This window comes from Erinaceus europaeus, chromosome 17 (assembly GCF_950295315.1).
Source record: "Erinaceus europaeus chromosome 17, mEriEur2.1, whole genome shotgun sequence".
In the NCBI taxonomy this organism is placed as follows: Eukaryota; Metazoa; Chordata; class Mammalia; order Eulipotyphla; family Erinaceidae; genus Erinaceus; species Erinaceus europaeus.
This window is the reverse complement of record NC_080178.1, coordinates 264,137-284,981: the sequence shown is the minus strand read 5'-3', so window position 1 is coordinate 284,981 and position 20,845 is coordinate 264,137. Positions and strand designations below refer to the sequence as shown.

Below are 20,845 nucleotides of genomic sequence, written 5' to 3'. Positions count from 1 at the left end.
TAACTACAACAACAAAACAACAAGGGCAACAAAAGGGAATAAATAAATATTAAAAAAATTAAAAATTGAGGGAGTCGGGTGGTACCGCAGCGGGTTAAGCGCAGGTGGTGAAAAGCACAAGGACCGATGTACCAGTTCGAGCCCCCGGCTCCCCACCTGCAGGGGAGTCGCTTCCCAGGCGGTGAGGCAGGTCTGCAGGTGTCTGTCTTTCTCTCCCCCTCTCTGTCTTCACCTCCTCTCTCCATTTCTCTCTGTCCTATCCAACAACGATGACATCAATAACAACAGTAACTACAACAATAAAACAACAAGGGCAACAAAAGGGAATAAATAAATATTAAAAATACTTAAAAATTAAAAACTGAAAAAAAAGTCAACTATGGGGAGTCGGGCGGTGGCGCGGCGGGTTAAGCGCAGGTGGCGCAAAGCGCAGGGACCAGCAGAAGGATCCCGGTTCGAGCCCCTGACTCCCCACCCGCAGGGGAGTCGCTTCACAGGCGGTGAAGCAGGTCTGCAGGTGTCTGTCTTTCTCTTCCCCTCTCTGTCTTCCCTCCTCTCACCATTTCTCTCTGTCCTATCCAACAACGACATCATTAACAATAATAATAACTACAACAATAAAATAACGACAACAAAAAATAATAAATATAATAAAAACATTTAAAAAATAATAACTACAACAATAAAACAAGGGTAACAAAAGGGAATAAGTATTTTTAAAAAACCTTAAAGAAAGTCAAATATGTGGTCCAGAAGGTGAGTCCGGAGTTCAGTCCCCAGCAGTGCATGCACCAGAGCCGTGAACTTTCTCTCCCATATATTCGCACCTTTTAATACACTTTTAAGATAGTCAACAGAGTAATGGAACCATACAGGCACCAAGCCCTTGCAGCTGCCCCCCAGCTCCCCCCAGATAAAGAAATACAGGCTCAGACGCCCTGTGACTGGCACGTGAGCCCTGGTGTGCACAGGCACAGGCACACGCACATGCACAGGCACACGCACAGGCTCAGGCACAGGCACACAGGCATAGGCACACGCACAGGCTCAGACACAGGCACACGCATAGGCACACACAGGCACACACACAGGCACACGTACAGGCACATGCACAGGCTCAGGCACAGGCACACAGGCACATGCACAGGCTCAGACAAAGGCATAGGCACACGCACAGGCACAGGCACAGGCACACGCACAGGCTCAGACACAGGCACACGCACACGCACAGGCACACACACAGGCTCAGGCTCAGGTACAGGATCAGGCTCAGGCACAGGCTCAGGCACAGGCACAGAGGTACAGGCTCACAGGCACAGGCACAGGCACACGCACAGGCACAGGCACAGAGGCACAGGCACACGCACAGGCACACACAGGCACACGCACAGGCTCAGACACAGGCACACGCACACGCACACGCACACACAAAGGCACACGCACAGGCACATGCACAGGCACAGAGGCACAGGCACACGCACAGGCTCAGACACAGGCACAGGCACACGCACAGGCACATGCACAGGCTCAGACACAGGCACACGCACACGCACACGCACAGGCACAGGCTCAGGCACACGCACACACACACGCACATGGTTCCCTAGCACGATGTGTCTGGCTGGGGAGGTGCAGCAGGGCAGGGTAGCCCACATGTGCGACACCGGCAGACAGCTCCCTCCTTGTCCCCAGGAACATCCGGCATGGCCCCCCGGTCTTACCCAGAGGCCGAAGAGACGGAGGAGGATTCTCTGCCATCGCTGGTGAGCCGCAGGCCAACCAAGGGTCACAGGGGGTCCCCGGCTGTCCCTCACACAGGCCCACTGGACAGCAGTCTGCCCTCCGACGGGCTGGCGTTCCTCACGCACCTGCAGTAAGGAGGCAGGGGCAGCTGGTGGGGGGGGCTGGGTGGGTGCGGGGCCCGGTCAAGGCCAGGGTACCGGTGTTGCAGGCTGGCCCCCGAGGCCCTGGACCCTCGCACCCTGCGGCTGCTGTGGAAGCAGCGGGACCTGGAGATCCAGGCCCTGCGCTGGGGGGTCCGCAACCCCCAGGTCGCCCGGCAGCACCAAGCGCTTCAGGAGGTGGCTGGGCTCCCAGCGGTGACGGCGGCAGCGGAGAGGTCAGCAGGGCTTCCTGGTTGCTCGCTCCCGCCCCGGCCCTGGCCAGAGCCCCACAGTCCCCAGGCTGAGCCCCCCCACCCTGTGCAGCCCAGGCCCATGGCCTCCGTCCCCGTGCCCCCTCCCCAGGAGCCGGCCGGACCAGGAGCGCCTCCTACAGGAGCAGATCGAGAAGCTGACGCTGGCTCTGAAGGAGGAGCAGCAGCAGGCCCAGCTGGTGAGGGCTGGGCAGGGCCACGGCTGGGCGGCGGCCAGGCAGGAGTGGACGCAGCCCTGCCCACCGCTCGCTGTGTAGGAGAAAGCCGGCCTGGAGGAGCAGCTGCGGCAGACCCGAGGCACGCTGCAGCAACTGGAGTCGGAGCTGCAGGCCTTCCGCAAGTCCTGCCTCCTGCAGCTGGCCCGCTCCTCCTGGGTGGGCCGTATGCTGCGTTCTTCCACTGGCAGTGTGGAGGTGAGGGGAGGGGGGGAGCGTGTGGAGGGCCCCACGGTCCCACCTGCCCCGCCTTCAGCCTACACTACGCCCCTCTCGCAGGTGGTGACCGCAGAGGCCCTGATGGACACCTTGGACTTCCCAGATGAGCCGGGCATCTCTGCAGGGGAGGTTAGGCACCTGTGGTGGGCGGAGCGGCATGGGCGCCCTGGGGCGGGGGTTGCATGCCTGCTGCTTGGGCCAGGGCTTCCGGATGGAGAACGTGGACTGGAACAGCATTGCCCACCGCTACCCCAACCTCCTCACTGACCTGCAGAGCAGCCAGGAGCAGAGGTGACCCGGGGGAGGGTCCGGGATGCAGGGGCAGCGCCCTCGGGCCCCAGTGGAGGGGAAGGCAGGCTTCATCCCCTGGGCCTCGGGGCTGGGGGCACCAGGGCCACTGTGCCGCCTTCCTGGGGGATGCCGGGCTGGCTCCAGGAGCCAAGGCCCAGCGTCCAGCGAGCAGAGGGGCCCGCAGGCACGGCTGGCCGGCGCGGCCCACGCAGCTGCCCCCAGCCCCGTCCCCCGACGAGGAGGCCGACGATGATGACGACGAGGTGATGAGGCTGTACCAGCGGCATCGGCAGCGGCTCAAGAGCGTGGAGTGGAGTGCCCTGCCCCAGCGGGACAGCAGCAGCTCTGGAGACAAGGGCCCCGAGGCCAGCAGCGGCCTGCAGAGCCAGGGGGGCCGACGACACAAGGTGCTCGGCCGCCAGGACCAGCACAGGACCTACCGGCTCAAGGGGCACTCCACCGGGGACTCCGCGCCAGAGCGCGAAGGTGCCGAGGGCCGGGCCTGTCCTCCCCCCAGGTGGACCCGGTGGGTGGAGTGGAGCCCCGGGCGACCACGGGTCCCTTCCTGGACATGTCCCCCAGGTTTGCCAAGAAGCCACCCAGACCAGCAGGACAAGAAGGCTCCGGGTGCCAGGCTGCTGGCGGATGAGCGTCTCCAGGGCCCCGAGCAGCCCCCGAGGTGAAGAGGGGAAGGGGTGTGCCGGCTCCCTCCCCCACAGAGGGGCCCTAGGCGGGGTGGCCCTGCGCCCATCGCGCACCCTGGCTGCCGCCCGCAGCACCCCGAACTCCTGCCTGAAGATCGTGGCGGTGAGCCAGCGCCAGGGGTTCGTGCGAGTCCTGAACCAGTCGGCGGACGAGCCGGCCGACCTGAGCGACTGCTCGCTGCGGCAGCTGGTGGGCGGCTTCCCGGTGTGCGCCTACCGCTTCCCGCCCGGCACGCTGCTGGGGCCCGGCCTGCACATCACGGTGCGCCGCGGCCCGCCTCTCCCATTCCATGATTCCGTTCCCGCGACCCTCTCGCCCCACCTCCCCCTCGGACCCCGTGCCCCCCACGCCCGCTCGGGCCGGCGCCCCGTCCCTGTCCCCGTCCTGTCCCGTCCCGCCCCGCCCCTCACCTGCCGCCCGCCGTCCCGGTCCCCAGGTGTGGGGCGAGAGCAGCTGCGCCCAGAAGCCGCCGACCTGGTCGCTGGGCCGGGAGCCTGTCTACTTCCGCTCCGGCCCCGGCTGCGTGACCCTCCTCCTGAGCCCCACGGGCGAGGTGAGTGCGGGCCCCGGGTGCGCGCCGAGCCCGGGCCCGGGCTGACCCCTCCCGCCCGCAGGTCCTCAGCCGGCACCGGGCCCCGCACTGCGTGACCGCCGTCCCCAGAACCTTCGACGACAACACCGACCTGTCCATCGACCGCTTCCCGCTCGCAGAGCCGCGGCCCCGCGCCGCCCAGCCGCCCCGGCCGCCCCGGCCTGCACGCAGGGGTCGGGCGAGGCGCCGCAGGCCGGGCCGAGACCCCCGGGGCCCCGCGAAGCCCGGCCCCCGAGAGCTGCCGCCCCTGGGGGTGACCTCCGCGGCGCCCCTGCCCGCGGGCGCGCCGTGGCCGCAGGTCGCCCTGGTCCCCGCGACGCGGCTGCTCTGGCGCGGCCGGAACACCAGCCCGCCCCGGGGCCCGCGCACACAGCCTCCCGCGCCCGAGCCTCCGCTGGACCTCCCCGGTGAGCGCGGGGCCCAGGCGGGGGCAGCCGGCCGACCGCGCCCCGGCACCCCGTCATTGCATCCCTGTCCCCTAGGGGCCGCGCTGGGCCTGGAGTGCTGCCCACCGGTCAAGGAGCCCAAGCTCCGGGTGAGTGCGGGGCGTGGGGGGCGGCCCGGGACCGCTCCAGACCCGGCCCCGCTTCTCCAGTGTGCACCACCCTGCCACAGCCCGGGTCCCGCCCCCAGCACCGGACCCCGCCCCTGACCACGCCCTCAGTATTGGACCACGCCCTCAACACGCCCCTGCCCCCCCCCCCGCATCACCCTAGTACCGGACCCCGCCCCCGACCCCGCCCTCAGCACCGGACCCCGCCCCAGCACCGGACCCCGCCCCAGACCACGCCCCCAGCATCGGACCACGCCCCCGACCACGCCCTCAACACCAGCCCCTGGTCAGGACCCAGCACCGGACCCTGCCCCTGCCCACGCCCTCAGTCCCGGCCCCGGCCACTCCCTAGCACCGGACCCCGCCCATGACCACGCCCTCAGCATCGGACCACGCCCCTGCCCACGCCCTCAACACCGGACCCCGCCCCTGACCACGCCCTCAGTATTGGACCACGCCCTCAACACGCCCCTGCCCCCCCATCACCCTAGTACCGGACCCCGCCCCCGACCACGCCCTCAGCACCGGACCCCGCCCCAGCACCGGACCCCGCCCCAGACCACGCCCCCAGCATCGGACCACGCCCCCGACCACGCCCTCAACACCAGCCCCTGGTCAGGACCCAGCACCGGACCCTGCCCCTGCCCACGCCCGCAGTCCCGGCCCCGGCCACTCCCTAGCACCGGACCCCGCCCATGACCACGCCCTCAGCATCGGACCACGCCCCTGCCCACGCCCTCAGTCCGGCCCCCGGCCACGCCCTAGCACCGGACCCCGCCCACGACCACGCCCTCAGCATCGGACCACGCCCCTGCCCACGTCCTCAGCACCGGACCCCGCCCCCGACCATGCCCTCAGCATCGGACCACGCCCCTGCCCACGCCCTCAGTCCGGCCCCCGGCCACGCCCTAGCACCGGACCCCGCCCATGACCACGCCCCCAGCATTGGACCCCGCCCCCGACCTCGCCTTTAACACTGGCCCCGGCCCCCCCAGCACCGGACCCCGCCCATGACCACGCCCCCAGCATCGGCCCACGCCCTCAACACCGGACCCCGCCCATGACACGCCCTCAGCATCGGACCACGCCCCTGCCCACGTCCTCAACACCGGCCCCGGGGGCCCCCTGGCCACGCCCTAGCACCGGCCCCTGCCCACGCCCCCCTCTCTCAACACCGAACCCGCCCGTGGCCACGCCCCCAGCACTGGGCACCCCCCCCTCACCCCCCCCCCCCCCCCCCGCCTGTGGCCATGTCCTCAGCATCGACCGACCGGGCCCCGGCCAAGCCTTTAGCGTTGGCCCCGCGTGTGGCCACGCCCTCAGCACAGGGCCACGCCCCCGGGCACTTCCCCTCTGCACTGGGCCCGCCCCCAGCCGCCGGCCACGCCCCCACCCATCCTGTTGCCCCGCCCTCAGCACTGGCCCCGCCCTCTGTGCTCACGCTGGCCCATAGGCCCCACCCCTTCTCGGCCCCGCCCCCACCTCTGGTCACACCCCGGCCCCGGCCCCGCCCCCACCTAGTTTCTGCCGGGTCGCTGCAGGTGTGCCGACGGCAGGTGGACACGGGCTGCCCAATGGTGGCGCTGTCGGTGCAGAACACGGCTGAAAGCAGGTTTGGCTTCCGCTTCCTCAGCTGCCCCCCCATCACTGCAGAGGGACACACATGCAGCGTGAGGCCCCGGGAGGCCCGCGGTGGCCATGGCGCCAGGACAGAGAAGTGCGAGGCTGGTCGTGCAGGCTGCGGAGTTTATTGACACCCCCAGTAACAGGAATAAAGACTTCTGCACAGCTGAGAGCTGGGGGACTCGCTTGGTCTGGCGCACCCTTCCCTCTTCCTTGGAGCCCAGGGAGTGCCCCTCAGTGGGCCAGCGCAAGCAGTGGCCAGGCCGGATGCCCTGGCCCACCGTCACCAGGCCAGGGTCCCTTCCTCAGACCCCTATCTCCAGCCTGCCCAGATGCCCGGGGTTCCGGACACCTAGGAGAAGTGGGGGCGACACCCCTGCTGCAGTCTGGGCCTCACACTAGCGGTGGGCTGGAGTGATGGGGTTCAGGTGTGGCATGCACCCCAGCCCTGGGGGTCTGGCCGCTGGGTCGGGGCCGGGCTCCGGATCTGACCCCAGTGCCAGGGCTCTCAGAGTGGCTACTGCAGCCAGCCCCTGGCCCAGGCCGGGCCCCAGGCTACCCAGGGCTCTGAGCCGGCGACCCCGGAACTGCAGCTGCAGGGGGCCCCGCGAGGAGCTGCCCAAACCAGGTGGCATGGGGAGCCTGGGAGGTGAGGGCGTCAGAGCACAGCTCGGGGTCCCGGAAGGCTCTGGAAAACAAGAAGAGAGACCAAGTGCCAGGCCAGGACCACCTGGCAACTTTGGGGTGGGGGGATGATCACCACAGGTGGGGCTGCAGTGTCTGTGTGTCCCTCAGCGTCCCCCCAAAAGGCAGCACCCCTCTGTCCTCGCCTCCCGGGCTCCACCTCCAAGCACTGCTTACCAGAGGGGCCTTGGGTCCTGGCTTTGGACCAGGCCCCAGTCCCTGCCCCGCCCTGCAGGTGTGCCTGCAGCAGGTGGATGTCGGCTGCCCACGGGTGGTCCTGGCAGACCCTGTGGTGTCTCTCCAAGGCCTGCCCCCAGAACTGGACCTCTAAACCCCTGCTCTGGTTCAGAAGTGGTCCAAGAGTGGCCCTCCCCCCGCCCCCAGAGCTCCTGAGGCAGCAGGCCCCAGCCCTGTCTGCTCTGCTGCCTTCCACTCCGCCCTTGAGCTGTGGCGGGTCCAGGCCTTCCCTCCATCCAGGAAGCCGCTCTAGTCCCCTCTGCATAGGGGAGGGCCAGGCGCGGCCCGGTGACCCCAGGACCAGACCCTCGGGGCTTCGAGGAAAGGTCGGGTAGAGTACCTGGGGTCAGCCTCGGGGGGCTGGGGGAGGTCGTGGCCCGAGCCGTTTCCTTCTCTTTGGGGCCCCTCCTTGGGCTCTGTAGCACTGAAGCCCCTGGCTGCTGAGACCCCGGATACCTGTGAGCAAAGGTACTAAGGTGGGGCAGAGGAGCCACGCCCCCAGTCAGGCCCCTCCCCCCAGCCACCTGGAGCCCGCCGGGACAGCCACAGCATGGCCCCCACCTGGCGGGACCTGCAGACAGGGGGGTGGGGTGCACCTGCCCCAGGCACGGCTCTCTCAGGGCTGGAAGTGGGGTCCCAGCAGGCAGCTCAGGGCCAACAGCAGGGTCAAGGTCCCCGGTGGACACGCTGGTCAGAGCTTCCGGCCAGTGTGGGGACGGCTCCCGAGACACCCGGGCCTGGTGAGGGACGGAAGGTGTGGGGGCAGTCCTCAGACCCTCAGGAGGTGGAAGGGGCACAGAGATGCCCCTCACCCCCCCCCCCCCCGGCCTACCTGGCTCTGCTGTCTCCGCTCCCACAGGCCTCTGGTGGGGTTTCCGCAGAGGACTCGGCTGGCGCCTGAGAAGAGGGGCTGGCTGGGCCTTGGCTGGGCTTGGGTGGGGGGCCAGGGGCACAGGGCCACCCTCGGTGGGTTACCGTGGGTGAGGTTGCTGGTGTCATCCTCTGCCACTTGGTCCTTGGAATGCAGGCCCTGGGACAGGGGCCAGAGCCAGGGTGCCCAAGACTGGGGCTCCAGTGGGGACGGTGGAGGTGCAGGTCTCTGAAGGGGGGCTCCACGGGGTGCATCTGTGCAGAGGGAACTCAGGGCTCAGTGGGGACCATGCCGCTCTGCAGTCCCCCTACTGCTCCCGCAGCAGGGCCCCACCCCAACACCTGTGTCCCTGTGCCCCACCCCCAACAGCTGTGTCCCTGTGCCCCACCCCGACACCTGTGTCCCTGTGCGTGTGCGGTGGGAGGTCTCCCCTCTGTGGGTGGGTGTCCCCTCTGTGGGTGGGGTCCCCTCTCTGTGCATGGGGTCCCCTTTCTGTGCATGGGGTCCCATCTCTGTGGATGGGGTCCCCTCTCTGTGGACGGGGTACCCTTTGTGCATGGTGTCCCCTCTGTGCATGGTGTCCCCTCTGTGCACACAGACTCTGGAGACGGACTGAGTAGGAAGTTAGAGGCCCTCACAGCTGGGGGGGGGGCAGTGGTGGCTGTTTTAAACGTGGGGCCCCTACTGGAGGGGTCCTGCTAGGTGTGGGGCCCCATCTGGAGGTCCTGCTGGAGTGGCTCTGCATGGCCAGGAGTCGCATACCTAGCCCTGCGTAGTGGCCGTCCAGACCACACGCCTTGATGGCCTCCTTCACCAGCAGCCGGTCCCGGCCCAGCTCCAGGGGTCCTGGGCAGCCGGTGTGGGCGGCCGGCACGTCGTCCAGGACCCGCAGCTGTGGCAGCAGCCTCCGCAGCTCCACCCGGTAGCTGCAGTCCCCGGGTCCCTGCGGCGGAGGCAGGGAGGCCCCGCACTGAGGTCCCCGGAGTAAGCCCCCCTTGCTCTGCCCAGGGCAGGGGATGGTTCCCACACGGAGGCCCCCACAGTGAGCCTCCCCCCACCCAGGAGTGAGGGGCGCACCTGGTGGGCGGGGCCGGGCTGCAGGCTCACGGGGTTGCCGTCCAGCGTGAGCGCAGCCAGCCGGGGGCACAGCCGCAGGTACTGCACCTGGCCCAGGTCCTCCACGCTGTTGCCCTCCAAGTCCAGGGCCTCCAGCGCCTCCAGCTGGCACAGCGGGCTCAGCTCTGCGATGTCGTTGTACGAGGCGTACAGCTCCTGGGGGCACGGAGCTCAGCGGCGGGGGGCACCCACGGGCAGAGAGCCCCCCACCCGCACCCACCCACCTACCTTCAGGGCCGGCAGGGAGCCGATGCCATCCAAGTCCCGCAGGCCGCAGCGGGCCACCCACAGCACCTGCAGGCGGCCCAGGGAGGTGCCCAGGTCCCTGGTGGGGGGGTCAGCTGGGGGCTGGGGCCAGGCTGGGACCCGCCAGGCTCCCTCCGGCTCAGCCCCCTCCACACAGGGTGCCCCGACGGTGGTCTGCACTCTGCCCGCCCGGCTCCGGCTCCGCCAGCAGAACTCCTGTGGCCGCCAGCCCTGTGCTGGGACCTTGCGGACGGGGCCCTTCCCCCAGCCCAGCCTGTACTCACCGCACGGAACCCAGGCGGCTGCCGTTAAGCTTCAGCTCCCTGAGGCTGGGCAGGTGCAGGGCTGGGGGGCACAGGAGAGCAGGCTGCATCCTGCCCTCTACACACAGCCCTGCCCCTGTGCCCACTCACTCCCTGCACCCACCCCACCCCCGCACCCACCCCGCCCCCGCGCCCACCCCACCCCTGCACCCACCCCAACCCCACGCCCACCCCGCCCCCGCGCCCACCCTGCCCCCGCGCCCACCCCGCCCCTGCGCCCACCCCACCCCTGCACCCACCCCACCCCCGCACCCACCCTGCCCCTGTGCCCACTCACTCCCTGCAGCCACCCTGCCCCTGCACCCACCCTGCCCCTGCACCCACTCACTCCCTGCACCCACCCTGTCCTGCACCTACCCTGCATCCAACCCACTCCCTGTACCCACCCTGCCCCTGCATCCCACACTGACCTGCACCCATCCTGCCCCTGCACCCACTCACTCCCTGCAACCACCCTGCCCTGCCCCTTGACTCCACTCACTCCCTGCACCCACCCTGCCCTGCACCTACCCTGCATCCCACCCACTCTCTGTACCCACCTTGCTCCTGCATCCACCCTGCCCCTGCACCCACCCTGCCTCCTGCACCCCATTCACTCCCTGCCTGCACCCACCCTGCCCTGCACCCACCCTGCCTCCTGCATCCCACTCACTCCCTGCACCCACCCTGCCCTGCACCCACCCTGCCTCCTGCATCCCACTCACCCTGCACTCACCCTGCCCCCGCTACACACAGCCCCACCTCCTGCACCCCACCTGCTCCCTGCCCCCACCCTACCCCAAGCACCCTATCCATTCCCCTGCACCCCACCCTGCCTCCTGTGCACACAGCCCCGATGTCATGCACACACACGCCCCTGGACATCAGCACCCCAACCCCACCTCCCAGCGCCCACTCTGGGTGTGTGCAGGGAGGCCTCCGGCTGGATGCAGCCTGGGCTCCTGGGATGGTGGAAGGTGCTGTGGGGTGCTGGCCACACCCACGGGGCTCACTGCGGGTCTGTGGTACAGGCTGGCTCTGGGGTGCAGGGGTCTAGCCTGGAGGGCACACCCAGCGGGAGCTCACCGAAGCTACCCAGGCTGTTCTCTCGAGTGTCCACTGTCATCTCCAGCGTGCGCACCAGTGCCAGGTCATCCCCCCGGGCCAGGGCCTGCTGCAGACACAGCAGCATTGGCCAGGGCGGCCACCCCTCGCCCTGCCCCTGTCCTGCCCTGTGGGCACCCCAGGCTGGAGAAGGACAGACAGACTCCCCTGCTGCTGACTGAGCTGTCTCCCAGCCTGACTCAGGCATCAGGCAGGTGACTCAGGGCTGAGCACCCAGGTGAGTCCCACTTCTGGCACTGAGTTAAAAAAAGGCAGCACCCAGTTAAGTGCGCATATCACCATGTGCAAGGACCTGGGTTCAAGCCCTAGCTCCCGATCTGCAGAGGGAAAGGCTAGCGAGTGGTGAAGCAGGTCTGCAGGCCTCTCTCTCTCTCCCTCTCTCTCTCTCTCTCTCTCTCTCTCTCTCCCTCCCTCATCTCCCCCCTCTCAATTTCTCTGTCATATCAAATATAAAAGAAAGGAATAAACACAAAAAAGGCCACTTGGAGCAGTGGATTTGTAGTGCCGGCACCAAGCCCTATGGGTAACCCTGGTGGAAAATGAAAGAACAGAGGAGAGAGGGCCTCGCCGCCCTCAAGCGCAAGTGCTGCCTGTACACGCCTGGACCCAGGCTCGACCCCTGGCCACCCCATGGCAGCACGTGCAGGAGCGCTTCAGGGCTGTCTCTCCTCCCCCTCTCTGTCCTTCGCTGTCTCTCACCCTCTGGGAGTGGCGGAGCCCTAGCAGAGACCCCAGGGCCAGCAAGAGAGAAGGAAGTGGGCTCTAAGCTCACAGATAGAAAAGCTGGGAGAGGCAAGAGGTGACCCGCCCAGCCCCACCGTGCGGGCCGGCCCACGGGGGCTCTCGGCTCCAACAGGGACCGGGGGCCAGCGTCCAGGGGTGGGAAGAGCCATCGCTGGTGTGGCTTCTGGGGCCTGGCCGTGAGCAGACGTCTGCAGCCCTGCTCCTCCTCCTCCTGAAACTCCCCCACTGGCGGGAACCGGGAGCTTAATGAGGCAGCTTGTGCGCGGAGATCTTCACCGCCATCCAGACCAGTGAAGAAAACATTTTTCCAGTTCTGGCTCAGGATGTGGTGCAGTGGGTAAAGTGTCGGCCTCTCAAGGTTGAGGTCCCGAGTTGGATCCCCACCATGCACGAGCCCCAGCACCACACGGGAGGCATGACGACACCGGAAGCTCTATCAGAACGGCAAAGTAGTCCAGACTACTACTGACTTACCCACGTGCCCCCACACACAAGAGAGAGGGCTTGGCAGGGCCTGCTTGGTCTTGGAGTGTCAGTGAAGCCCCAGATCTGAGAGACAGGTGCTTGGCCTGCTGCCCCAGAGGCGGCAGTGGGACCCAGGTGGCCCCAGCTGATTGCCAGGCCATTCTGCCCCGTGCACCTCCCCACCAGGCCATCAGCAGCTTGAAGGAGGGTCCACGGAGGTCCTGGGCACAGCAGGGGCTGCTAGGATGGAAACAAGCTAATGGGCTGGCCTAGGGTGGGCAGCTGGGCATGGCCCGGGGATCCTGGGCATGGGGCAGATGACATGAGTCCTGGGACACCACTCCAAGGTGGGTCTCTGCTGCAAGAATCTAGCCCCGAGCCCACCCACCCACCCACCCTCAGTGCCCAGGCCCCGAGCACCCGGCACCCGAGTGCCCACCTACTTAGCTCAAGCCCCAGTGTCCACCTGCCCAGCGCCCGTGTCCACCTGCCCAGCACCCGTGTCCACCTGCCCAGCCCCCGTGTGCACTGGTCCAGTGCCTAGTCCTAATGCCCACCCGCTCAGTGCCCAAGTGCCCAGTGTCCATCTGTTCAGTGCCCAGCACTCAGTGCCAGTGCCAACCTGCCCAGCCCCAGTGCCCACCCATCCAGTACCAGACCCTGGCGCCCCCTTGACCAGCACCCAGCCATAGTACACACCACCCAGCACGCAGCCCTGGTGCATACTCAGTGATCACCCACCCAGTGCCCAGCCCCAAAGTCCAACTTCCCAGAACCCTGCCCTCAATGACCTTCCACCCAGTGCCCAGCCCCCAGCGCTCACCAGCCCAGTCCCAGTGCCTGGCATTGGTGCCTACACACACAGTGTCCACTGCCGAGCTCCCTGTCCCACTGTCCAGCTGCAGCCCCAGTGCCCACTGGCCAGCACTCAGTGCCCAGCACCCAGCTCCAGTATCTAACTGCCCAATGCCCAAGCCCGGCACCCAGCACCCACCTGCCCAGCACCCAGCCCGAGTGTCTAACTGTCCAATGCTCAGGCCCGGCACCCAGCACCCACCACCCACCTGCCCAGCACCCAACCCCAGTGCCCACCTGCCCAGCACCCAGCCCCACTGCCCACCTGCCAGCACCCAGCACCCACCTGCCCAGCACCCAACCCCAGTGCCCACCTGCCCAGCACCCAGCCCCACTGCCCACCTGCCAGCACCCAGCACCCACCTGCCCAGCACCCAACCCCAGTGCCCACCTGCCCAGCACCCAGCCCCATTGCCCACCTGCCAGCACCCAGCACCCACCTGCCCAGCACCCAACCCCAGTGCCCACCTGCCCAGCACCCAGCCCCACTGCCCACCTGCCCAGCACCCAACCCCAGTGCCCACCTGCCCAGCACCCAACCCCAGTGCCTACCTGCCCAGCACCCACCTGCCCAGCACCCAACCCCAGTGCCCACCTGCCCAGCACCCAGCCCCACTGCCCACCTGCCAGCACCCAGCACCCACCTGCCCAGCACCCAGCACCCACCTGCCCAGCACCCAACCCCAGTGCCCACCTACCCAACAGCCAGTCCCACTGCCCACCTGCCAGCACCCAGCACCCACCTGCCCAGCACCCAACCCCAGTGCCCACCTACCCAACAGCCAGTCCCACTGCCCACCTGCCAGCACCCAGCACCCACCTGCCCAGCACCCAACCCCAGTGCCCACCTACCCAGCAGCCAGTCCCACTGCCCACCTGCCAGCACCCAGCTCCCAGCCCTGGAGCTCACCAGCCGAGTAGGTGACAGGCACTCCTCTAGCAGCGACTCCCCGTGGTCACCCCTATGGTCGCCTGGATCCCTGCTCTGTGGGCAGGGGTTGCGCTGGCCCTGCCCACTCAGCTCCCACACACGCACGCTGGCCGTGCCTGGCCTCCGGCTCTGCCCCGGGCCATTCTCAAGCCTCCTGTGGGGATGGGAAGGGGCCAAAGGCCAAGCCCTGCTTTCTCTGACCCTCGGCCTGAACACAGGCCGGCAGCCCAGCATGCCCCACACAGCAACCCCCACCACCCAGAGCCCTGCTGGGCCTCACCCACTGGGGTGCAGCCTGCCTGGGGACCTCCCCATGTTTCTGCCCCACCCCCAGGGCTGCTGAGCCCTCACCTGCAGGCAGCAGCCTTCTCCCAGCACGGGTCAGACATCTGGGACAGGGGCTGGCATGTGGCGCCTGGGGTCGGCACCTTGGAGACAGAGGGACGACGGGCTCTGCTCAGGCCACCGTGCCCAAGGCCCAGGGTCTGCTGGACGAGACTGTTGGCCTGGGCCTGGCCTGCACGTCTCACTGGCCTTCCTGCAGAAGGCTGACCTGGGTGAAGCAGATCTGGGTGCCTCTGGGCCCCATTCCAATCCCCATGCCCTCCCCATCCATCTTCCCTGCTCAAAGGGTCCCTGTGGCCTAGACCACAGCCCTCCCAACCTCCTGAGTCCCTGCCCCTCCTTGCAGAGGTGTGTCTGTGTGTGTGTGGGGGGGTCTCTGGCCCACATGCCCACTTCCTTGGCATTTTTCTTGGTTGTGCAGGAGGCTGAACCTGGGGTCTTTGGTACCAAAGGCATCAGAGCTGTTTGCAGAGCCCTTCTGCTGTCTCCCTTACCTCCTGTCAGGGGCAGGAGCAACCCAGACCCCGTGTCACCTGTCAGGGGCAGGAGCCACCCGGATCCCGTGTCACCTGTCAGGGGCAGGAGCCACCCGGATCCCGTGTCACCTGTCAGGGGCAGGAGCCACCCAGACCCCGTGTCACCTGTCAGGGGCAGGAGCCACCCAGACCCCGTGTCACCTGTCAGGGGCAGGAGCCACCCAGACCCCGTGTCACCTGTCAGGGGCAGGAGCCACCCGGACCCCGTGTCACCTGTCAGGGGCAGGAGCCACCTGGACCCTGTGTCACCTGTCAGGGGCAGGAGCCACCCGGACCCCGTGTCACCTGTCAGGGGCAGGAGCCACCCGGACCCTGTGTGTCACCTGTCAGGGGCAGGAGCCACCCGGACCCTATGTCACCTGTCAGGGCAGGAGCCACCCGGACCCCGTGTCATCTGTCAGGGGCAGGAGCCACCCGGACCCCGTGTCACCTGTCAGGGGCAGGAGCCACCCGGACCCCGTGTCACCTGTCAGGGGCAGGAGCCACCCGGACCCCGTGTCACCTGTCAGGGGCAGGAGCCACCCGGACCCCGTGTCACCTGTCAGGGGCAGGAGCCACCCGGACCCCGTGTCACCTGTCAGGGGCAGGAGCCACCCGGACCCCGTGTCACCTGTCAGGGGCAGGAGCCACCCGGACCCCGTGTCACCTGTCAGGGGCAGGAGCCACCCGGACCCCGTGTCACCTGTCAGGGCAGGAGCCACCCGGACCCTATGTCACCTGTCAGGGGCAGGAGCCACCCGGACCCCGTGTCACCTGTCAGGGCAGGAGCCACCCGGACCCCGTGTCACCTGTCAGGGGCAGGAGCCACCCGGACCCCGTGTCACCTGTCAGGGGCAGGAGCCACCCGGACCCCGTGTCACCTGTCAGGGCAGGAGCCACCCGGACCCCGTGTCATCTGTCAGGGGCAGGAGCCACCCGGACCCCGTGTCACCTGTCAGGGGCAGGAGCCACCCGGACCCTGTGTCACCTGTCACCCTTGAGGCAGAAGCAGCAGGTGCAGAGTCCTGCTGGACCCCTAGGTTCACGGCCCTCCATGGCCCTGAGTGTCCCTGTCCCCCTGGCTGAGGGCCTGGCTCCTGTGCTGTGGGCATGGGGCCACACTGCAGAGGGCACAGGGGCCAGCACTTGTCTTGAAGCCCATGTGCACACTCAGTTCCATCTGCTCTGCCAAGCCAGGACGACGGCCAGCTGAGCTTTTGCTGGCACGTGAAGCAATACCAGCCCAGCTGGCCAGTCTGGCAGTGGCTTGTCCCCAACAGCAAGGGGAGGCCAGGCCAGGAGGAGGCTCCGGAGTGGGGCTCCGGAGTGGGTCTCGTGAAGTCCTCTGCGGCCCGCCTTTCTCCAGCCGGTGACTGGGACGGCCTGGCGGGCTGCCCTGGGGTGCCGTGGTCTAGAAGCACGGGCCCTCTCCCCTCCGTGGTGACAGCCTGCCCCGGGAGAGTGTCCAGTGAGCCCAAAGACTGGGGTGTGAGCGCCAGGGCCTCTGCACGCACGCTCAAGCCGGGCCAGGCCCTGCTGGACACCTGGTCGGCCCCAGCTGGGATCCCGGTCTAACCCGCGGGCGCCAAGCCCCTGCCGGGGTCCATCTGCCCACCGCGATGGGCAGGGGCTGTGAGGGCAGGGCCTGCGCCCCCACCCCGCAGCCCCCAGGGCATGGGGCTCCCTGAGCTGGCGGGGCGTCGCCAGAACACAGCCAGCGACCAGCGGCCCCGGAGGTGGACCCGAGCTGGTGCCCCGGTCCGACGGGCCTTCATCCCAGAGCCCAGCCCCGGCCACGTCGCCGCCCCGCACAGGTGCGGTGTGGAGACCTGGGGCGCCTTACCTGAGGTTGGGCCCGGCTGCCCCACCCTGGGGCTCGGCCCGGGGCGCCCAGGGCCGCCGGAGCTCGCTAGGACTCGGGTGCTCTTCCGGCCGCCGGGTTGCGGGCCCGGGCGCCATGGCAACGGGGCGGGGCCTTATTTGAATATCATGAATATCAATGAACCCGCCCCGCCGGCCACGCCCCCTGGCGGCGGAGTCCTCGCGCGCTGGCGGGAGTCGGGGCGCAGGTGAGGCTCCGAAACCCGGGCGGGCGAGGTGTCGGCCCCCAGACGCGACTCGGGGTGACGCTGGGGGGCTAGGGGGGGGGAGTCCGGTCCTGTGGGACGCCGCAGGTGTCCCGGAGCCGCGCCCAACGGCCCTAGTGGACGAGGGACACCTGGACACCTGGACACCTGGACGGGGCAGTGTCCGCGTCGGGGCGGCAGAGCGCACTGTGGGCCACCTGCTGTCGCTGCGCGGGGCCAGGACCCAAGCCAGAGGCCAGGGCGGGATGGGGTGCGGCACGGGGCCGGGGTCCCGAAGCAGCGGGTCGGAGCAGGCGGAGCCTGCAGGGCGAGCCCCAGGGAGCGAGGGATGGATGGAGCAGGTTAAGATGCAGACTTGTGAAGACCCTCTGGCGCTTCTTCATTTTCTCAAAGAAGGGCAGTGGACATAATTGAATAGCTAGATCATTTTTAACTTATTTTAACTTGTGAGGTTTGGAGGTGGCACAGTAGATAAGCCGTGAGCCCTCAAGTTTGGGGTTCCCAGTTCAATCCCCAGCGTGGCATATACCAGAGCGGTATTCTGGTTCCTTGTCCTTTTGAGCGCTCTCATTAATAAATATACTTTATTTATTTATTTATTTATTTTTACCGGAGCATTTTTCAGCTCTGGCTTGTGGTGCAGGGGACTGAACCTGGGACTTTGGAGCCTCAGGCAGGAGAGTCTGTTTGCATCACCATTATGCTATCCACCCCTGCCCATATACATTTTTTTAAAAAAAATTCTTATGAATGAGGCAGGGCTCTGGTACATGCCGTGCGGGGATCAAGCCGGGGACCCCAAACTCGAGGGCCCACGCCTTATGCACCGCGCCACCTCCGCCCCTGAGAACCTGGGGGAGCCCAGGCAGGTGGGAGTCTGGGTGAGGCCCCCGTGCGGGAGCTGCGTGGGGGCAGCGGGCGGGGTGGTGGCAGCTTTCAGTTTGGGGGAGGGTCACTTCACTGCGGGGTGAGTGCGGGGGGGCGCCCCCTGCGGGAGAGGGCTGCCGCCCAGAGGCCTCGGCGACCGGGCCCAGGTCCCCGCGCCCCCGTCCCCGGAAGCGCCGCGGAGCAGCCCCCCGGCCGCGACCCACGAGGCCCCGCGCGGCACCGCCCTCGCCTCTGCCGGAAGCCCCGCCCGCCGCGACCTTGACGGACGGGCCGCGAGACCAACCGCGAGGCGGGGCGGGCCGATGTGGGGCGGGGCCGCTCGCGGAGCCAATGGCAGGCCGCGCCGGGCTGACGGACGGGCGAGGGGCGGGGCGAGCGCGGCGGGGCCCCGAGTCTGCCGCCCGCCGCCGAGCCGCGCCCGCTGCCGCCCGAGCCCATGCGCCGGGTCAGCCGCGCGACCCCGCCCCGGCCCGGTCCCCGGGGCAGTCGCGCCAGCGAGCGGTGAGTCGCGCGCCGCCGGGCCGGGCCGAGCTGGGCCGAGCTGGGACGGGCGGGGCGGGGCGGGGTGGGGTGGGGCGGGTCCGAGTCCGGGGCCCAAGGGCGGGGCGCCGGGATCACGCTGCGGGGGCCGGGCCGGGGCCGGGGTCGGGGTCGGGGTCGGGGGTCGGGGGTCGGGGGCCGGGCCGGGGCCGGGGTCGGGGCCGGGGTCGGGGGTCGGGGCCGGGGTCGGGGTCGGGGGCCGGGGGTCGGGGGTCGGGGCCGGGGGCGGAGTCGGGGGCCGGGGTCGGGGCCGGGGGCCGGGCCGGGGTCGGGGTCGGGGGTCGGGGGCCGGGGTCGGGGGCCGGGGGCGGAGTCGGGGGCCGGGGTCGGGGCCGGGGGCGGGGGCCGGGCCGGGGCCGGGGTCTGTGCGCGGCCAGATGCGGGTCTCAGCGGAGTCGGCTGGGGAGCCGGCGCCCTGGCTGCTGGCTGCTGGCTGCTGGGACCCGGGGCCGGGGCGGGGCCGGACTCCTCCGCCGGGGTCGCGACCACCCCCGCAGGGTCGGGTCTGCGGAGCCGTCGCCCCCCCCGTCCGCCCCCCACCCCCGCTCCTGCCGCCCGGTTGCCGGGGTGGGAGCCCGGTCCCTGGGTGCGCTGCTCCAGGCCACCCCGGGCCCGTCCGGACACGCTGGGCGCCTCGGCGCGACCCGTTCTGGAGGGAGCGCCCGCCGACGCCTCCTGGCTGCCCGGCAGCCCCGCATCTGGGTGCGGGGCGGGGCGGGGCGGGGCGGGGCGGGGCGGGGTCGCGGCGCTCAGCCGTCTGCACCCTGCCGCACCCGCGGCCCCGGCTGTGACTGCGCCCCCTGCAGGTGGGCCGGGAGACTGGGGCGGCGGCCCCCCGGACTCAGCCATGACCGAGTACAAGCTGGTGGTGGTGGGCGCTGGCGGCGTGGGCAAGAGCGCCCTGACCATCCAGCTCATCCAGAACCACTTCGTGGACGAGTACGACCCCACCATCGAGGTGAGTGAGCCCCCGGCCACGCAGGCGCACAAGGCCGGGCTTGGGACCCCGCACCGCCGCGCCCGCCGCGCCCGGAGCCTGAGCGCCGCCCTCCCCGCAGGACTCGTACCGCAAGCAGGTGGTCATTGACGGGGAGACCTGCCTGCTGGACATCCTGGACACGGCGGGCCAGGAGGAGTACAGCGCCATGCGGGACCAGTACATGCGCACCGGCGAGGGCTTCCTCTGCGTGTTCGCCATCAACAACGCCAAGTCCTTCGAGGACATCCACCAGTACAGGTAGGCGAGCCCCGCCGCAGCGCCGCCACGGGGGCCGCTCCTGGGCCGCCCGCTCACGCCCGCCTCCTGGCAGGGAGCAGATCAAGCGGGTGAAGGACTCCGACGACGTGCCCATGGTGCTGGTGGGGAACAAGTGTGACCTGGCGGCTCGCGCCGTGGAGTCCCGGCAGGCACAGGACCTGGCCCGCAGCTACGGCATCCCCTACATCGAGACCTCCGCCAAGACGCGGCAGGTGAGCGGCGCTCCGTGCCCCCCACCTCCGCACAGGGCCTGGGGAGGGAGAGTGGCCTGGGGCCCTGCCTCTCTGGAGCAGTGTGTAGAAGGCCCAGCCCTGCCCTGGGCAGTGCAGGGACAAGGGCAGCAGGCCAGAGGGGCACAGGACAGTCCAGCTCGGCGGCACACCTGGGGCTGCGGGCTGGGCAGGGCAGGGCAGGGCAGGGCAGGGCGAGCTCCCTTTGCGCGCGCAGGGGCGTGGGAGTGGGAGGGGCCGGGGCGCCCCGCAAGTCCTGCTGAGCGGCCCTCCTGCCCAGGGCGTGGAGGACGCCTTCTACACACTGGTGCGCGAGATCCGCCAGCACAAGCTGCGCAAGCTGAGCCCACCGGACGAGGGCGGCCCGGGCTGCACGAGCTGCAAGTGCCTGCTGTCCTGATGCCTTCGCCGCCGCCGCCGGTGACCCCGCAGCCCCCCCACGGCAGGCACCACAGCCCGGGGTGCAGGCAGGAGGGCCCCAGTGAGGAGGCCGTGCCCGACGTGCAGTCGGGAAGGGGACGGACACGGACGCGGCCCCGCCCCTCACCAAGGACACTTTGCACAGACTGTCTGGAACTGCCGCCACGGCCCCACCGCCCCCAGCCCGCCGGGCCCTGGGGTGCAGGTGGGATCACAGTAAATTATTGGATGGTCTTTTTTTTAAAGACTTCTTTATTCATTTCGTGTGAGGTAGGTAGAGCAGTGTGAAGGAGCCTCAGCGGCTCCCCCCACCCCTGCACGGGTAGCTCCAGGCATTGGGCTGGGGGGCCTGTCATGCCAGCCCTGTGCTCTGCCAGCCGAGCTGTTTGCTGGGGTGCCCTGGGGAGACTGCACGGGGTGGGGGGTGTGGGCGCCTCTGCCTCTGAGGCACCACAGGATGATGGGAGGGAAGAGTTGGGTCTCGACAGGGAGACTCACTGGCCACGGAGGGGAAACCGAGGCATGGCGGTGCCCTCGCCCTGGCCTTAGACCTTCTTAGTGGGGTTGCTCTCCTCAGAACAGCCTCAGGTCACTAAGGCCATCTTACAGAGCACACAGGCGACCCCCCGGCCA

At 68.9% G+C, this 20,845-nt stretch overlaps 3 protein-coding genes and 1 long non-coding RNA gene across 14 annotated transcripts; 2 read left to right on the top strand and 2 right to left on the bottom strand.

Moving 5' to 3' along the window:
• The first annotated feature begins 1,442 nt into the window (after positions 1-1,442).
• LMNTD2 (lamin tail domain containing 2) lies at positions 1,443-5,870 on the top strand. The gene is made up of 15 exons (XM_060177344.1): positions 1,443-1,873; positions 1,952-2,119; positions 2,247-2,334; positions 2,413-2,568; positions 2,650-2,718; positions 2,792-2,880; positions 3,065-3,366; positions 3,463-3,559; positions 3,657-3,846; positions 4,022-4,138; positions 4,200-4,797; positions 4,842-5,016; positions 5,060-5,344; positions 5,473-5,665; positions 5,757-5,870. Exons 1-15 carry the CDS (start codon positions 1,704-1,706, stop codon positions 5,868-5,870), a joined length of 2,811 nt encoding a protein of 936 aa, XP_060033327.1. The 5' UTR covers positions 1,443-1,703.
• A 592-nt stretch (positions 5,871-6,462) lies between these two features.
• Positions 6,463-16,762, bottom strand: LRRC56 (leucine rich repeat containing 56). 11 transcript variants are annotated; one of them, XM_060175875.1, is made up of 14 exons: positions 16,633-16,761; positions 14,281-14,357; positions 13,909-14,083; positions 12,153-12,227; positions 10,896-10,983; positions 9,792-9,852; positions 9,490-9,586; positions 9,223-9,417; positions 8,908-9,115; positions 8,250-8,399; positions 8,107-8,171; positions 7,836-8,011; positions 7,615-7,730; positions 6,463-7,041 (listed from the first exon to the last, which is right to left on the bottom strand). In XM_060175875.1, exons 2-14 carry the CDS (start codon positions 14,316-14,318, stop codon positions 6,752-6,754), a joined length of 1,734 nt encoding a protein of 577 aa, XP_060031858.1. In that variant the 5' UTR covers positions 14,319-14,357; positions 16,633-16,761; the 3' UTR covers positions 6,463-6,751. The 11 variants fall into 11 exon arrangements, with proteins under 11 accessions (XP_060031858.1, XP_016049553.2, XP_016049554.2 ...); XM_016194067.2 differs by having other exon boundaries at positions 8,908-9,088; positions 9,253-9,417; XM_016194068.2 differs by having other exon boundaries at positions 8,908-9,088; positions 9,310-9,417.
• On the bottom strand, positions 12,266-13,252 carry LOC132533815 (uncharacterized). The gene is made up of 3 exons (XR_009545550.1): positions 12,787-13,252; positions 12,673-12,730; positions 12,266-12,609 (listed from the first exon to the last, which is right to left on the bottom strand). It is a non-coding gene; the product is annotated as an uncharacterized LOC132533815 (long non-coding RNA).
• Positions 16,763-18,112: 1,350 nt separating the features above from the next.
• Positions 18,113-20,446, top strand: HRAS (HRas proto-oncogene, GTPase). The gene is made up of 5 exons (XM_060175902.1): positions 18,113-18,265; positions 19,111-19,262; positions 19,363-19,541; positions 19,615-19,774; positions 20,073-20,446. The coding sequence occupies exons 2-5, from the start codon at positions 19,152-19,154 to the stop codon at positions 20,190-20,192; spliced, it is 570 nt and encodes a 189-aa protein (XP_060031885.1). The 5' UTR covers positions 18,113-18,265; positions 19,111-19,151; the 3' UTR covers positions 20,193-20,446.
• Positions 20,447-20,845: the final 399 nt, after the last annotated feature.

Excerpts from the sequence above, each read along its gene's own strand:
- LMNTD2 (XM_060177344.1), top strand. The coding sequence starts at position 1,704 with ATGGCCCCCCGGTCTTACCCAGAGGCCGAAGAGACGGAGGAGGATTCT. Across the intron at positions 4,139-4,199 it reads TCCTGAGCCCCACGGGCGAG|GTCCTCAGCCGGCACCGGGC; the intron begins GTGAGTGCGGGC and ends TCCCGCCCGCAG. Across the intron at positions 5,017-5,059 it reads GCCCTCAACACCAGCCCCTG|TCCCGGCCCCGGCCACTCCC; the intron begins GTCAGGACCCAG and ends CCACGCCCTCAG.
- LRRC56 (XM_060175875.1), bottom strand. The coding sequence starts at position 14,318 with ATGTCTGACCCGTGCTGGGAGAAGGCTGCTGCCTGCAG. Across the intron at positions 14,084-14,280 it reads GAGAAGGCTGCTGCCTGCAG|GAGGCTTGAGAATGGCCCGG; the intron begins GTGAGGGCTCAG and ends CCATCCCCACAG. Across the intron at positions 9,418-9,489 it reads GCTCCCTGCCGGCCCTGAAG|GAGCTGTACGCCTCGTACAA; the intron begins GTAGGTGGGTGG and ends CCGTGCCCCCAG.
- HRAS (XM_060175902.1), top strand. The coding sequence starts at position 19,152 with ATGACCGAGTACAAGCTGGTGGTGGTGGGCGCTGGCGGCGTGGGCAAG. Across the intron at positions 19,263-19,362 it reads AGTACGACCCCACCATCGAG|GACTCGTACCGCAAGCAGGT; the intron begins GTGAGTGAGCCC and ends CCCTCCCCGCAG. Across the intron at positions 19,542-19,614 it reads GAGGACATCCACCAGTACAG|GGAGCAGATCAAGCGGGTGA; the intron begins GTAGGCGAGCCC and ends GCCTCCTGGCAG.